General features: G+C 35.7%; 4 protein-coding genes across 4 annotated transcripts; all 4 read left to right on the forward strand.

Moving 5' to 3' along the window:
• Nucleotides 1–399: 399 nt before the first annotated feature.
• On the forward strand, nt 400–1038 carry CBG28001 (the record flags this gene model as incomplete). The annotated part of the gene is made up of 1 exon (XM_045240340.1): nt 400–1038. The coding sequence occupies one exon, from the start codon at nt 400–402 to the stop codon at nt 1036–1038; it is 639 nt and encodes a 212-aa protein (XP_045100549.1).
• Nucleotides 1039–1655: 617 nt separating this feature from the next.
• Nucleotides 1656–3227, forward strand: CBG28000 (the record flags this gene model as incomplete). Its single annotated transcript, XM_045240341.1, has 5 exons — nt 1656–1750; nt 2034–2313; nt 2572–2700; nt 2749–2873; nt 2918–3227. The coding sequence occupies 5 exons, from the start codon at nt 1656–1658 to the stop codon at nt 3225–3227; spliced, it is 939 nt and encodes a 312-aa protein (XP_045100548.1).
• Nucleotides 3228–4901: 1674 nt separating this feature from the next.
• CBG22742 lies at nt 4902–6335 on the forward strand (the record flags this gene model as incomplete). Its single annotated transcript, XM_045240342.1, has 6 exons — nt 4902–4955; nt 5076–5113; nt 5249–5531; nt 5573–5698; nt 5744–5774; nt 6142–6335. The coding sequence occupies 6 exons, from the start codon at nt 4902–4904 to the stop codon at nt 6333–6335; spliced, it is 726 nt and encodes a 241-aa protein (XP_045097650.1).
• A 7089-nt stretch (nt 6336–13424) lies between these two features.
• Nucleotides 13425–14847, forward strand: CBG22741 (the record flags this gene model as incomplete). Its single annotated transcript, XM_002645447.1, has 3 exons — nt 13425–13554; nt 14461–14609; nt 14698–14847. 3 exons carry the CDS (start codon nt 13425–13427, stop codon nt 14845–14847), a joined length of 429 nt encoding a protein of 142 aa, XP_002645493.1.
• Nucleotides 14848–16928: the final 2081 nt, after the last annotated feature.

A 16928-nucleotide genomic window follows, 5' to 3' on the forward strand; every position in this document is an offset into this window, starting at 1 on the left:
GTCCGGTCAGTTACTTTTAACACATGGGACTAGTCTCTCCTGATCAATAGATTTTGTCACATGTACTTTCCAGACGTTAAATCTATGTGTCTAGATGTGTGTACAGAGTCTTTATGAGAACCCAGGTGGAACTTTTGTATCCCAAGTCATTTTTATTGCCCTATGGCCATAACCACCTGAAGACAGTAAAAACTTATTGATTGTGGCACCTCCTCTTCACATCACAAAATTATCCAGACGATGTGACACCGCCCACGTTTTCCATAAGTCATTGCTACATAACTCACAACTCATCGTTAGTGTTCTGTTTCCCTTACTTGGTTCTTGCTGTCCCCTATTATTTCATCTCAAATCTACAAATCTTTCTATTGATTTCTCTCATTCCAGATATCGCCTAGAATGTATTCTCAAAAGAACGGATCCTTCGAACCAACACTGAACAGTCTCACCTCAAGCCTGTTTTATGATGCTGATGATGAGATGCTAAAAGAGGAGAATATTCTGGATCTTTCTGGACCGTCCAGTTCATTGGAAGATGATGAGAGGCTTTACGAAGAAGAGCCGCAGTTAGATATCCTCCAACTGTTCGATCAATACAACAATGATCCGGAAGTACTATATCGGAGAAGCGATCTCTACAAACTCGACTTACGATTCGAAGAATATTATAATCTTCAATTCACCGCTTCTGAGTACGGCGTCTCAGCCCAAGCCATGGATCTAGAGGATCATCATAAGCAGGAAGAGTTTGAAATCAGAGAAGGAGAAGAGTCCGATACTGAGACTGAGACTGAAACCGAAGAGTCCGATACAAGCATTGAGGAGGAATCGGACGAGAGCGAGGATGATAGCGATGATGAAGAGGATTCAATCGTTGAGTTGACTGATATGGAGTATGGAGAAGAGTCAGACATTGAGATGATGACTGAGGATGAAGACGTTGATTCGGACCAAGATGAGCTGAGCGACAAGGATTCCGGATTTGAGGAAGTTTCGGCTATGGACACTAGCGACGATGATGACTCGGATACCGATTAAGTGAAGCCAATGTTGCTGTATGAATTGAGTACAACTTTTTTTTATTTCTGATTGTTTCAATGATCTTTTCTGATTATTTCAATGATCAAAAGTTTTTCTAATAAACCTATGAAAATCTTATCTACATTTTTCTCTTTGTTGTCAAGTTACTTCTCAAGTTCTGAAAATTTCCTAGAATAATTCGTCACGGTTCAATAACAAGATACGAAACCTCTTTCATTCACACACTAATTTTACGCAAAGATTTTTCTCTGATGGCGCAAGGGACATACTCTCCTCTAAAAGCATTGCCTTTGGAACTCAGTTCGTGGCACGGTAACCAGGGCAACAGGTTCCCCTCTTCTTGTTCGTCGCTTTTTTCCTTTTCGGCTGCTTGTGACTTTAATTTAAATCAACCAGTTTCTGACATAAGAGAATACTCAAAATCTCTTCCTTTCACACACTAATTGAACGACTACCTTTTTCTCTGATGTCCCAAAAGGCTTGCTCTCCAAACAATCTGTTGTGTATCGCATAAGGCTCTCGCGCCCGTAACCGGGGCAACGCAAATCTACCCAGCTCATTCACTCCACACTTCTTCTTCTCTCGCGTCCCACTTTCAGTTGTTTCCGTTTACGATGGTTACAGTTGCCGATGCTAACCAGTGCCAGACGTTGGCATATCTTTTTTCTGCTCCGATAGATCATGCCGGCAGACCGAGTACTCCACCAAGGTACGTCGAAGGCATCTCAGAAACCTCTTACATTAGAATAACTTTATTCTAAGAAAGGGCCTGGCCGGGCTTCTTTCAGAATTTTCAGGGCCCGGCCCGGATTTTCGGAAAATGTTTTCTGTCTCTCAAAAATTTTTTGAGGTCAACAGAAAAAAAATGGACGATTTTTTTGACAAGAAAAAAATTTTCAAGATAAGAGTGTCCATAAAAAATAGTTCTTTCACAAAAAAATTGGAAAAAATTCTGAAATTTCATATTTTTTAAATAATATCAATATATTCAGTGAACCACCAAAGAATGATATTGATTACATGTTTCTTGGCGCTCTATCCTCTACGTCGGCTTATGTCTCAATCAACTCTCATTTCTGGAACATATATGAGATACCAAAGGACAATGGAGAGTTTGTGAAAACTCGTACATGCAAGTACGACACCGTAGACGGCCTATACGTGTTGAAAGGGTATCATGAGAGCAGTGATCGTGTTAAAACCGCAATCGAACGGTCAATGAGTGAGGGACTACAAGACGTGATTTCAAGAGTCAAGATCTTGGATATAAACGTGAGTTAGAGCGCATTTGATAGAGTTTGGCTTGTGGTTAAGGGAGATTTCAATGCTGGCACCTTCGACAACATCCCACCGCTCACTGTTGGGTTGCTTCGCTTCCATCACAACCCTGTTCGATGCGAGTGGCTGAGATTGATCGGTTCCGCCGAAACGGTAGAGCTCACTATGTTGACTCCGGATATAGCTGTGTACAAGCTTCCAGTGGTAGCTCTGCTTGGCTACGAGTATTCAAAACCAATAACCTAATTTCAGGTCGCAAACGCAGCGTTATTAAAGCTCCGAAACCTCTCAAAAACTGAAAATTTCCTAACAGAAATCAAAAACAAAAAGACCGAGTTCATCGGATTTCCGAAACCTCAGACGATTCACAAAATTATTGAGGTATGTTTCCAAAACAATCAAACAAAAACATTTGTAATAATTTTGCAGACATGGATCAAAGAGAGACGTTGTGAGGGGACGAGTATGACGTTCATCGGAGATGATCTTGATGATGTTGAAGATGACTGGCAGTCTCAACTGTCGTCTGTCACGGGAGCTCACAACACCACATGGTACGCTAATTTTCTCAGGTCATAATTCCTTAATTTTGTTTCAGGGGGGATATAACCTTCCCAATGGGAATCGGCAGTCCAAACAAGGTCTGTTTGGTATTCAAAATCAATTCCATTCAACTATACATCACGGAGAATCACGACGCTCAACTTATGAGTTATGAAGACAAGAGACCAAGTTTCTTCAAAGCCGCTGGACGTTTTCTCATAGCGATGAATCCAATTCCATGGGGTCGCACAGTTTTGAGAGCTTGGAGCCGCCTCGCTACATCTGCCAGAAACTTCAACTGCATTGAAGCTGCGCCAAAAGAGGATAAGCTGAAGATCATCGACTTTCCAGAGATCGCCGATTAATTATTGCTCAATGATAAATAATTTCTCACTTTTTTGTTCTGTCTTCTCCTAAAATTCGATTCCCTGATTTTTGTCTCATTTTCAGTCTCTTCTATCTCTGAGTTGTCAACCTTCCCCAGATTTTTGAGACTTACTAATGGACACCGACGCATTGCATCTAAAGTTTTAATCCAATTTTTCAATCCAAACAAAAATGTAACTTTGAAAAGGAGCAAATTGCTCTTAAAACTCGTCTCCTTTCTCATTTGGTTTCTAGTGTCTCTTTGAAACTATAACTCTACTTTCCAATCTTGAATCAATTTTCATGTGATATATCCATCTGTGTTCTGGCCCACTCTATTTTTATTACTCACTAACATTCCTACATTTGACTTGAATCCGTTTTCCCGATATTTCCTTTCTTCTTACCAAACTACACTTTTCAAACTTTGATACTCTTCTGTTCATCTTCATTCCTTTGTGAGATCTCTAAGAAAGTGATCTCGGCCGGACCACACTTTCTTCAGAGCGTTCAAGTGTTTTTGCACAAAAATCCGTCCGAATACTGTGTTATTTTTTTAATATGACATCCCTTCAAGATCCTTCCTGTTTGTGCATTTGAACCCCTGACAAATCTTGAATTCATTACACAGATGTGTTTCTCCAACTGTCCTCCAAGAAATAAAATGATATTTTCCATTTTTTTGAGATGCGTAATGAGAATTAAAGACATATAAACAAGTGTAGTAAGTCCGCTTGAGACTCGAAGCAATTTTTCAGTCACCAAAAATTTTTAAAAATTTGGTTTTCCATTCAAATAAATTTCAATCGAAATTTTATTTGGAAAGTACTGTTGAAGAAGTCGAAGTGTTTCCAAAAGTCAAAATTTTTACATCTTTGACTGAGATTTCTCATGAATGTTTGTACCTTACAACAAACATCTTTAAAGGGGGACTCCGGTCAAATTTTTTATTGCATTAAATTTTGTTGAAAATTGTCTATTTTCCTAATATTATTGCGAAAAAATTCAAAAGAAATCCNAAACCCCCGAAAAACGCCGNTGAAAATGAAAAAAATTCAAAAAAAGGTGCCGCCGAAGGACGAGGATTTTCAGTGAGAAACCTAGGCCACGCCAGTGCCGCGACCTTCCTACCCAACAATTTTTCCGGATTTTTCTCGCTTTGGTCTCCGACAAGTAAAAAACATTAAAAAACACTGTCGGCCACTTAAAAATAATGCTCTCAGGCGCCGTGGCCTAGGTTTCTCACTGCGCGGGAATTCAAATCCTCGTTCCTCGGCGGCACTTTTTTCGATTTTTTTTCATTTTCAACGGCGTTTTTCGGGGATTTCGGATTTCTTCTGAATTTTTTCGCAATAATATTAGGAAAATAGACAACTTTTAACACATTTTAATGCAATAAAATTTTTTGGTCGGAGTCCCCCTTTAATGAACTATAAGTGGGTGAGTTGGAAAGTTATTTTTATTCAATCTTCAAGTCAGACTTAAAAATCCTATTATTATCAGTAGTATTTGTAATAGATTTATAATAATTGAATCAATGTTTCAACGCAGTAAAATGTTTATGACAACGTGCACTGATTCAAGCCTTATTTTTCCTCCTTACTCGTGTTTCAGGTGCAAATACGGTAATTCGTGGCGATTGATTGAATTGAACTCAATTCGATTCTGCCGCAATGTCGGATGTCTTTTTTGTGACACAAGCGAGTCAAACATTTTATCAAAGTAAGGTGAGAGTTTTTTTTATTCACCTTTTTTAAGTTTTCCGATTGTTTGGAACAAATCATGGAAACGAATTGAACTTTTTTCTCCAAGTAAAGATCAATTCCTTGCCCAGACACAATTTGCAGACAAAAAAAGCAATTAGAGTCTATGACTCGTCATTAAAGTTTGGTAAATACTAACTCAGAATTATTTTTTTTTGCGATAACGTACACAAGTTTTCGTGTTTGGATCCTTTAATTTTATGTTTGAGTCTTGTTTTTGTATTCAAATCGTTCCTCATAAATACTTCAGTTTTCAGTCCAATCAATGAACTGCTTTTGGCCGCCTTGTTCCGTGAAACATATCAAGTTTTTCGAGTCTACAAATACTACATAATTGCTCATAGTATAACGTGTGTAGATGATGTTCAAAATTACACAAAAGTAGATAGTAATGTAACTTCGGAGTTTTATGTGACATTCATGTGGCTTCCAATAACATATCTACCGTATGACGTCTATCGAGGAACTGGCTGGTTATCTCAATGGGGTGTCAGTGGAGTTTTTCAGTTCTACGCACTTGCTCAGTTCATAATCGGTTCAGTTATACTTTCTCGATTATTTGATAAATCAATACTTTCAAGCTTTCTACTTTTGGATTATACATTTCTCGATTTTTTGCTGTTGTGCACATGATGACTCTTACTTGGAGTACCATTGACGACAAAACTATAATGTATCAGCAGAATAAAAAAGATGCTCTATTCAAAGTGAGTTCACTATCAACTGAACAATTTCATTGCAAATTCTTACAGAAAGTACCGGATCTTCCGAAAAAACTTGGATGTTATAGTGTTTTCATATTGGCTAGGAAGATCCTATTCTAATCCTTAATGTTGTCATATACAGTATTCTGGTATGCCTGGGTTCGGCCGTTGGATTAAGTACTGTAGTTTTCATCAATATTTTTTTGAGCTCGGCTAAAAATCTGTCGAAGGAAACTAAAAAGTTGCAAAGAATTCTTATTTTTAGTCTTTTGGCACAGGTGAAACCCCCAAAAAATCATTTTGGATTCGATTCATTTCAGGGGGCAAACTACGTTGTTATGATAATATCTCGAGTGGTTTTTCAGATTTACCAAATGATTTTCATCATGTATGACAATAGTAGGCTGAGAGAAATTTTTTTTTTTTATTCAATATTTTTATTCCAGATTTCTCCACGTTGCTACTGTTTTCTTTAGCTTATCATGGGTTCTCCTCTACTTGTGCAACGATAATATTCACCAAACAGCTGCGAGTCAGAATACTTCGCTATATGAGATGTTGTTTCAGACAAGAAGTTGTTCCTACCGAAAGAACAAGCCAGATTGCAAGACCAACAACTTTCATTGATACATCTGTTTAATAATTGTTTCTTGATGTGAACTTTGTTTATATCATGGGCGTTTGTGTTCAAAGCTTTTTTCATTGATTTTTAACATGTGAAATCAAGTTTTCAATACATAGCAGGTTGAGTTATCTAGTCAGAATCCCGTTAAAACCAAAGTTTCACAAATAGTTTTTGAGGTTTGCTGCTAATGCTAAATAAAAATTGTTTCTCGATGAAATTCTTATATGGGGGATTGTGTTGAAAATGACTATTTCTTTAATTTCGAACACATTAAATCATATTGTTCCAATAAAAGCTTGATCCGTCTTGTCAGAATAGAATTACGGGAAATCTAATTTTATCAAATAAGTTTTGAGTTTCTTTTCAGAAAAAATTATTTTTTGAGTGCAGATGTGTGTTAGTTCCGGGTTTTTATTTAATTTGTTTCGATTTTTGACTGTCGTTTCAGGAATACTCGTCAGGAACACCTGCTAAGTGATCCTCCTAGAACAAAAATATCTAACATTTAAACTCACTTTCATCATTTCAAAAACGCACAACAACAATTACCATGAAAACAAACGAATTTTAGCTCAAAATAGTTCTCTAGTCAATTAATGCAGCCGTAGTATCTTGCACGTTTTGCCTAAATCTTGGTAAACTGAAAAAAGAGACTATTTTGTTACGACGACATTTTGAATAACGCTGGTTTCCCATAGATCCAAACATTCGAGTATATTTTTAAAATATATTTTCAGAAAAATGGTTTTGATTGAAAAATGTTTTCAAAATTTTAGGTTCAAGGTCCAAAAACGCAAAAAAAAAACTTTTTTGCGATAGAGGCAAATATTTCGCCAAATCTATATCCATATTTTTCAGGAACAAATGTTTCAGGAGCGTTGACACGGACATTCATATTTAATTGATGTCCAAAAATGTCTGACATGTCCGACGGAGTAGGAAGAAAACTCGACTTCTTCGGCACTCCGAGTGAGGTGGAAAGCTCAAAGAATTCTAGAAAACCAGTGCGCTTTTGGCATTTTTCTGTTTGCTGTTTTCGAATTCTTAAATTTCAGCTCGAGTCGTTTCACAACCTGTTTTGGCTATTTTTCTTGAGAATTTGAGAAAAAAGATTTTTCGAATTTTAATGTGAAAACTAATCACTTTATAGAGCTTTAAAAATGAGAATATCATCAAACCTGTAGTAGTAGGGCTCCCTAACTTCAAACTTTGAGCCAACTCATCTCCCTTTATAAGGTTTAAAAAGTTAGAATTAGCTCAAACTTGAACGTGTGTTGGCTCTTCTATTAAAGGCTTTACGGTATTTATTTTTCGCTATCATAAGTTGGCGTTTCAGAAATTCAAGCTTCATTATTGAGAATTTTGACAACCCCCATATCTTTACTAAACATTCAACAGATACAATTTCTATATAATCCAGAGAGAACTTCTGATCAAAGTTATTTCAACTAATATCATTCCCAAACTTACAACTTTTTGGAACATATATTAGAACTTTCGTTTTCTATAGAGGTGTATCCTTTGAATTCCACCTGATTGCATCTGAACAATCTTAACGATTCATCGCAATTCTCTATTCAACCCCAAGCTCGGTCAGCACCACTCTCTTTTCATATTTCCCTATTCAATAATGAACTAATGACACGCACACTTGACGCCATCCCAACACCACACCGTCTGCCGCTTCTGTGGGTTTTGGGGGGGGGGGGGGTGTTGGGTGCTAAATAATTGGCTTCACACTGCGTTGCGCATTCCATTTCCCCTCGTTTCTTCTTCCATTTCCAACACACTCGGACAGTGATTAGCGACGCGGTAACTCAATCTTCGAATTTGTCCCAAACATTTTGGGCGGCCTTTCCTTTCTAGGGTTTTCCTTTCCTAAATTCGCTCTTTTGGTGGTTATTTGATTTTTGAAATTTAGGATAAAACAGATGGTTTGGTAATTGGGAATTAGGAGATTTTATGAGGCAGTAATTTGAATTCTGAGATTTAGTTCTTCAATTCCAATTGTGCTTCTTCACCAAACTTTGAATTTTGACGCTTCAAATTTCGAAAAAGGATCACCTGTTTTGAGTATCACATTTCTTTCAACTATTCAAAAAACATTGTGTTTCGTTTACACTTTTAACTTCCTTCCTCTCCGTAGGAGAAACTTGCACTAACGAGCACCAGAACTCTCAAGAGTTTCACTTTTTCTTAGCTCTCCTCTCATCTGCTGCTCCTCCCCCGAAGAAACTAATCCCTGCAAAAAGAAACAACAGAATGAGGATGGGAGAGAAGGCACATAGCCAATTCGTTTGAGTGTCTGAAGAAGACCACGCCGTTAGAGATTAGAACAACTTCAAGGGACCTATTAGCCGACCCGAAATCTTGGTGCCATTTGTCAAAACCACGACTTCGCGTTGTGGAAGACACTACTACATCACTTTATTTTTGAGGGTACGAGTTTGTCATCTATATTATCTATCTTTCTTGAAGCTATCTTTTTCAGTGAGCTCCAAAAATATATTTGAGTTCAAAAGCTGGAAAGTCGTATTTTCTCTATCAGAAGCCCACCTTCCGACGTGCTTAAAAACTTAAAAACATGAGCGCGCAACCTCTAAAAGAACTTCATGCAGTTCAATTAGCGCATTTTGTACATTACAGTTCGTCTTGGTTTTTGAAGACATTTTTTAAAACATTTTTCTAATGATTTCAGTTTTCGATAATTTTCTGTGAAGAAGGTTAAATAGAAGCCCATGGGCTCCAATCAGAAAAAATGTTTCATTTTTTCGGAAGGTTTCATTTTTTCGGAAGCTTATACACTGCGCGCCATAATTATGGAGCCACTTCAATTATTGTAATTTTTTTTATGTATCCATGAAAGTTTCTGAATCCTTTCCGATGGCGATAAATATCATTTTTGAATCTGTAAATGTGAAGAACATTCAGTTTTAGATAGTGAAGCAACTGTTTGAAAAATGCAAAAATATCAAAAAATGCAATTTTTCAAAAATATCAAAAAATGCAATTTTTCACATAATTATGGAGTCACTTCAAAAATCTTGCCATCATCACGATTTCATTGCTGTAAAAAGCAGATATTCAAATTTACTAAAAATTGATACTTCTAAAACAATTTCTGAACTAATTTCAGTAGAAAATTTTTCTGTTAGAAATGATTTTCGCTATTGTTTTCACAAAAAGATGAAGGTTTGCAAAAAACAATTCTTGCCTTTTCCAAATGTTTTCAGGATTGTATAATTTATGTCAGATTAATTATAATGACCCGTAAAACATGATCGAATGCATTATTTAGTTTTCCAAAGCGTGTAAAGTACTGATCAAAGGGTGCAAACAATAATTTTTTGAGTTTATTGAAGTCAACTTCAGATAAGCCGAAAATAACTTCTTTATATGTAAAACGCTAGAAGCGTCTGTCCGTCCCGATGTCACTCTGTCGACTTTTAAAAAACTTGAAAATAAATATAGATTTACGTGACCCTTTGAGAAAAAATTGGGAGTGAAGCGACGAGCCAGTAAACAACTAGATTGAATCGCGCCGAAGGCGCACCAGCTTGCAGGTAGTAAAAATTACGTGATACATTTGAAGTTTTTCATATTTATTAACCATAAATAGAGCTTTAATTTCTTAGTTGGCAAGCTTTTATCATGACTCCATCCAAAGAAGTTATTTTGCTCCGACGTGTCGCCAACGTTAACTCAGAACTCTCCTCAGTTTTGCGCTTCTTAGTTTCCAGAGGTGTATCTCATTTGTATGAATTTGTACAAAAAAGTTGTCAACTACAAAGATGAAGCTCTAGTTTTGTTTCATATTTCTTGAAAATTTTAGCTCTATACGACAATGTATGTTTGTAGCACAAACAGTAATATACTGATCTTTTTTATTTGAGAAAACACCATGCTTGAAAATTTGGAAAAATAACATACATAGCCGTATAGAGCTAACAATTTCGAGAGATAGAAAACAAAACTAGAGCTTTATTTTTGTAGTTGACATCTTTTTTGTACAAATTCATACAAGTGTGATACACCTCTGGAAACGAAGAAGCGCAAAACTGAGGAGAGTTCTGAGTTAACGTTGGCGACACGTCGGAGCAAAATAACTTCTTTGGATGGAGTCATGATAAAAGCTTGCCAACTAAGAAATTAAAGCTCTATTTATGGTTAATAAATATGAAAAACTTCAAATGTATCACGTCATATTTACTATATTTTCGCCTTATCTGAAGTTGGCTTCAATAAATTCAAAAATTATTGTTTGCACCCTTTGATCAGTACTTTACACGCTTCGGAAAACTAAATAATGCATTTAATAATGTTTAACGAGTTTTTGTAAATAATCTGACATACCTTATACAATACAATCCTGAAAAAATTTGGAAAAGGAAAAAATTGTTTTTTGCAAACCTTCCATTTTTTGTGAAAAAAATTGCGAAAATCATTTCTAACAGAAAAATTTTCTACTGAAATTAGTTCAGAAATTGTTTTGAAAATATCAATTTTCAGTGGAAAATTTGAATATCTGCTTTTTACAGCGAAGAAATCGTGATGATGGCAAGATTTTTGAAGTGGCTCCATATCTATGGCGCAATGAAAAATTGCATTTTTTCAAACAGTTGCTATACTATCTGAAACTGAATGTTCTTCACATTTACAGATTCAAAAATGATATTTATCGCCATCGAAAAGGATTCAGAAACTTTCATGGATATGAAAAAATTACAACAATTGAAGTGGCTCCATAATTATGGCGCGCAGTGTATGTCTTAAAATATTTGATAACGTATTTGCTCAAATAGAAGCTCACCCAACTTCCAACCCAATTATCACGATTCCTAAAAGAGATATCGAAAATTTGTGAAGTGATGAATTATTTATCATGATATCACTAATGTTTCATCAGTTAGCACAATTCTGATATCTTTTACAGAAATTGAAATATTTGAGCTGGAAGTTGACGGTTTGATACTCAAAAATGAAAACGGTTATTCTAAGAATAGGGAATGTCGTATTTCCAACACCATATTTGCACTTTGAGTTCAATTATTTCGATCTCTATGAGAAAATACAAAAATATGCAAACTGATAAATGTTTTTGATATTATGATGAATAGTTTATCAGTTGACAAACTTTCACTATTTTTCAAAGAAATCGTGATAATTGAGCTTACAGTAAAGGATGAACTTCTACTGGGAGAAATACATTATTCCCATAATTTACAAAATAATTGGATTTTTTATATCAACACAGAACCTCCAGAGATTTCACCGATAAAAACAAATTTCACATCTCCAATGCAAGTTGTCAAGACGACAAAACAAGGCTCATTCTATGTTGTAGTTAGAATTAGGATTGCTCGTATGAAAATGGAATCGCTTCTTCTCTTTTTTTTCGAAAATATGTTTTCCTACTAATGTTTCGCCCTCACTTTCATTTTTGCCTAAACATTGGATTAATCCTTCTTTCCTCCGCCGTCCTCTAGTATTCTTTTCTCTCTTATTCCCCTCGTCATCATTCTTCTCCTTTTATGTTTACAATAGTTTGAACACAATAGCCCCTCCGGAGCTCCTACTGGTGTTAGGAAAAAGAAGGGAAGAAGGGAGCTCATGTTCAAAAATGTGTTGTGCGCTCTTTTCAATTCTTTTCAACACTAAAATCTTTTCAGTGACCTCTCACAAGTTCTCTTCTGTTCGGATTTTCAAAGTTAAGACGCTGTGCGCAATATCCCTCTATCCTTTTCATTTTGGGAACCCAAAAACGTAGTTCTTCAAAAGGTTCACTATCTTTCTTCTCTCCCATCAAAGTGGGCCACTTTTGTGCAATTTTATGGCCGGACATCACATTTTCTTCTCTCACTTCCCGGTGTAGTTCTTGACATTTCACATTTCCTCTGTGTCCCGTTTGGTTATAAAAAAATGGAATGTACTTTTCCGGTGGCTATTTAGAAAGTCAGAACGAGAGCCAGTTATTATTTGTTAAAAAATGCTTCAGAACGTTGGTTACTCCTTGAAAAAAACTAGTATAGTAAAACTACTTCCTTAAGCGAATTAGTATTCGATTCGCTAACGAGCAATGGCGCCAAACCAGAAGAAACCCTCTTGAGATTTTTAATTATCGTAGAACAGAACAAAAGGCGAGTGGAAAATGGACAAAAGAGTCTCCATTCCTTGCTTTTCAGAGAATTCGTTCTAGCTGATAGTCTTGTTGTTGTTCTGAAATTTTTTTTAATTTCTGAAACTATCGCATTTCTCATGAGACAGTAGTATCAAATTTCAGGTTTTTTTTCTCACTTTGAATAAAAAACATTGCACTTTTTTTTCAAAATTTCCACATATTTTCTTATTTTTGATATCAGGGAAAACTCTTAAAACACAAGGAGGCGTGGTCTCCTTGGTGAGATTCATGTAAGATGAGAAGGAGTTTTCGAATTGGATTTTTCTTTCTTTTTCTCGCTTTTTCCTTCAATTTCCCGTTATACACTTCTAAAGTCGTTTGAACTCGCTTCCTTTCCACTTTTACTCGCGCACCCAACACATTTGATTACGTTATCCGTTTTTTTCTACAAAAAAAAGAGAAAAAACTACTCCTCTTCTTTTTCACACTTTTCTTTTTTCAAATTTCCTTTTTTGGCTTCTCACCACCACTTGCCACTTTGTGTGTCAAAATTTGGGCAGATAGGCGGCTGGTAGTGATTGATGAGAATTTTTGAAATGAATATGTAGATACTCATCTGGACACAAGGGATGGGTTACTCTCACTCCCTATCCAATGTCACTTGAGAATGAAATAATGGGATGGGGGTGAGAAAATTTTCATGTTCCAATTTTCACCAATTTACAAATTTGTAAGGTTTCCGTTTTTATTTTTCTAACTCTTCTCTTCTTTATTTTTTTTCTCAGATTTCCACAGCAACTAACATTCTCAAAGTGTCTGTTGTACAACCACAAAAACGTGTGTTCTCTTCTTCCTACTCATTTTTCTTTCTTTTCCCACAATCACGTCCGTACACCGATCCCATTAATTTTGTTACATTACATCTATCGGATCTCGTAAAAAAGTGCAAGATTACAAAAACTCATTTTTATTTTTTTTGCAGAAGGATGGCGCCAGCGTTTGGGACCACGAAATTCGGATGTATTTTTTTCGTTGCTGTTGTGTGTTTTACGATCGTCATCGTGTATGCTCATCCGGACAAACGACAAAACTCGGATAAAGATGAGTATGAGGATGGTGAGTATGAGTTGAGATTAAGGAGAAGATTAGAGATTAGGTTAGGTGTTTTTGCTGATGTTTTATCCTTAAATCGAAACAATCATGATTTGAAGAACAAAAACCAAAACTCGTCTTTGAATGTTTGCCTCCAAATCTGTCGTAATTTCATTGAAGTAAAATTTTTCGCTTAGCGGTGCAAACAATACAATTCACCAGGTTTTTGTATTCCCAAATCATTAATTTTGAACCTACCCATGAATCCCCATATTCGGCCAAAAAAAACCCATCTGCTGTGAATGCTGTAAATACTCTATATGTGCACTTCAATCTCAATTCTCTTTTTCTTTCAAGAGAAATCAAAAATTTATCAACTGATAAAAAGTTGATCATGAAATTACCAAAATCTGATTAATCAAACAATTGTGATATTTTACTAACTAGTAAGGAACCAAGATAATTGAGCTCAAAGTATACGGTTCTATCACAGTATTTATGGTGAATTTTTCACTCTCCTGGGCAAAACTAGAATTGTAGAAAACATATCAAAGCTTTTGTATTGTTCATCTGAGCGTCAATTTAAAATATATATGTACATATAATATAAATTCTGTTGCACAATTTTATTTCGATAGTTTATTGAGTTCCGTTCTCAATTACCATATTTCCTCTAATAGAAGACCACCTGAACCGTAAACTTTGAACTCAATTGTCTCCATTTCTATGCAAAATAAGAAAAATTTGCCAGCTGCTATATTATTTGCTATGTTGTTAGCTATATTTTATCAGTTGACATATTTTCTATACCTGTCATAAGAAATGAGAAAATTGAGCTCAACATACCTTTAAAGAATAGGCTTCTATCAGAAAAACAGGTTAATTTAAAAAAACCGTTGGTTTGTTTTTCAAAACAGTTTCAAGTTCCAGTTCCTGACCAACCATTTCCTGGAAAAATTGAAATCATGCCCATTGTCCAACGCGACACCAAACACAAAGGAGTCTCCGAATACGTGAAAGAGATAATTCGAGAGCTGCCAAACGATGAGCAATACGAGAGAATAGGAAAGATGCTGAACGTAAGATATCAAATTTCGCATGCTTTGAGCTTTCTCTCTCTCCACATCTATCAGCAAAATGATCAAGTGACACAGATATCAGTTTCAGAACTCGTACGACGCAGTCAGTAAAGAAATGGCCGCGGGACAAACCGCGATTCGACAGAAAATGGTTATGACAGAGGAAAGGACGAATTATGGAATCGGCAAAGCGGTGATGATCAGTGGACTGTGTGGTCTCATAGTTCTTCTTGTTTAAAAACTAAATTACACTAATTTATTCAATTTTTTTAATTTCATAGATATTTTTTTTATTCCATTTTCCCAAAGACTTTCCTCATTGGTCCCTGATGTTAATGTTATTCCAAATGAATTGACACATATTGTCTGTCTTTTTGTTTTCATGACTCGAAAACTTAGCTTTCACAACTTAGATTTACATCCGATAATGGGTAAATGATCTATCAATGTTCAGACATTCTTATCTATAAAAAGATTATAATTGTAACCCATCTCTTTCTATTTCTCTTCAAATAAATATCCATCTCTTTCAAATCTTTTTTCCAAGAACAAATTTCACAATAAAAGGTAATCGGCGAATCTTTGTTCAGGGATGCCCACAAAAAGATAATAAAAAGAAGAAAGAAAAAAGTAAAAAAAATACACTCAAATGTGTACTCTGCGGCGTTTTTGATGTCATTGTAGAGATGTTTTCCTTCAGTTTGGTCATTGAAAGTTTTTGAATGTTTTATTTTATTACCAGGTCTGCTGATAAAGTTTGAGCAGCATGATTGATTTGGAAGACTCGCGGTTTCTACATTTGAGTTTTTTTTAATTGAATCCTGTGTTTTTAAACTACATAAACATTGAAACTGAAAACATTTTAAAATAATTTTGGCTTGTAGGTTTTCGCCACCAAACGAATGTTTTTTTCCAAAACAAGTTCGTTCGAATCTGTATGTTTTGAACTTTAGTTATCCACAAAAGATAATACATTCTGTTCAACAGGCTGAACAGGAATTTTTGACTACAGTAACCGGAGAAGTTTTTCGTAAAGCTCTAATACACACCCTGACCGTTAATTTCAAGCTAAATGTAATTTACCTCGTTTCCTATGAAAAGTACCAAATAGTGCTAAACTGACAAATAATATTTTTAGAAAATCTGTCACTGGACCGTTTTTGGTACCTCTCTCTCAGAAACCAAGAAGAATAGGCTACGTACAATATTTCATTTTGCGACCTTTCAGTGAAAAACAGTCAACTTTATATCCCTGAAAAATATTTTGGAATTAGTCCATTGCTCAAAAAGTTGAGAAAAACAAAAAAGAAGCATACTTGCAAAATCAGGGCCGGGCTTGGCCGGGCCGGCCAAAGATTTCCAGGGCCCGGCCGGGTTCCAAATGTGAAAAAATGTTGAAATGTCAGAAATTTTTTCAAATTTTTTTGTGAAAGAACTATTTTTATGAAAACTTATCTTGAAAATGTTTTTCTTCTTAGAAAAATCGCCAATTTTTTTTCTCTGTTGACACCAAAAAACATTTTGAAAGACAGACAAATTTTTTTCCGAAAATCCGGGCTGAGACGGGCCGGGCCCTGAAAATTCTGAAAAAAGCCCGGCCCGTTGCAAGTATGAAAATAACTTCAAAATATAATTTTAATAAGTGCCTACAATGCCAAAATTAGCAATGAAAAGTGAGATGAGCTACTTCTAAACGGGTTATCTCGCTTCATCAAACTCAAATATAAAAGTTGTCAATTGCAAAAATGAAACATTACATTTGTTTAGTATACTCTGAAATTCTTGGGAAAAACGAAAAATTCTGAACAACTTTTGTAGAACTCCAAAGTTGACTATTTTTCACTGAGCACCGGTACTGTATGTGATAATGCTAGATTGTTAGAAGCAAAAATCGTTTTTTTTTTAACCAGACTATTTTTTCTTTGTTTTTTTTTTGAGACTACTGTCGTTTCCTGTTTGTAATCTGAAAGCAATTCCAAATCAATAATAATTGGATATACGTGGATTACAGCACGTCTATAGTGCGCGAAAAATTCAGCCACCCAGAACAGAAACAAGGTCGTTGTCGCACATCAATGAATCTATACCTTTTCCGAACCCTCCCCATTACCATCCTTCTGTTCTTTTTTCCGACCCGTCATTGCCTTTTGAAGTAAATCGGCGGGACCCACGATACGATCGCCCTTCTGACACATATTGCTTCATTTCTACCGTTTTCATTCCATCCTATCTTCTATTTTCATTCTACCGATTTTTAGGTCTATTCAAAAAGATTTCGTTTCGGTGTTTTATGAATCATAATCACGGTAGTTTCGATTC

This window comes from Caenorhabditis briggsae (assembly GCF_000004555.2).
Source record: "Caenorhabditis briggsae complete genome, chrX, whole genome shotgun sequence".
Classification (NCBI taxonomy): domain Eukaryota; kingdom Metazoa; phylum Nematoda; class Chromadorea; order Rhabditida; family Rhabditidae; genus Caenorhabditis; species Caenorhabditis briggsae.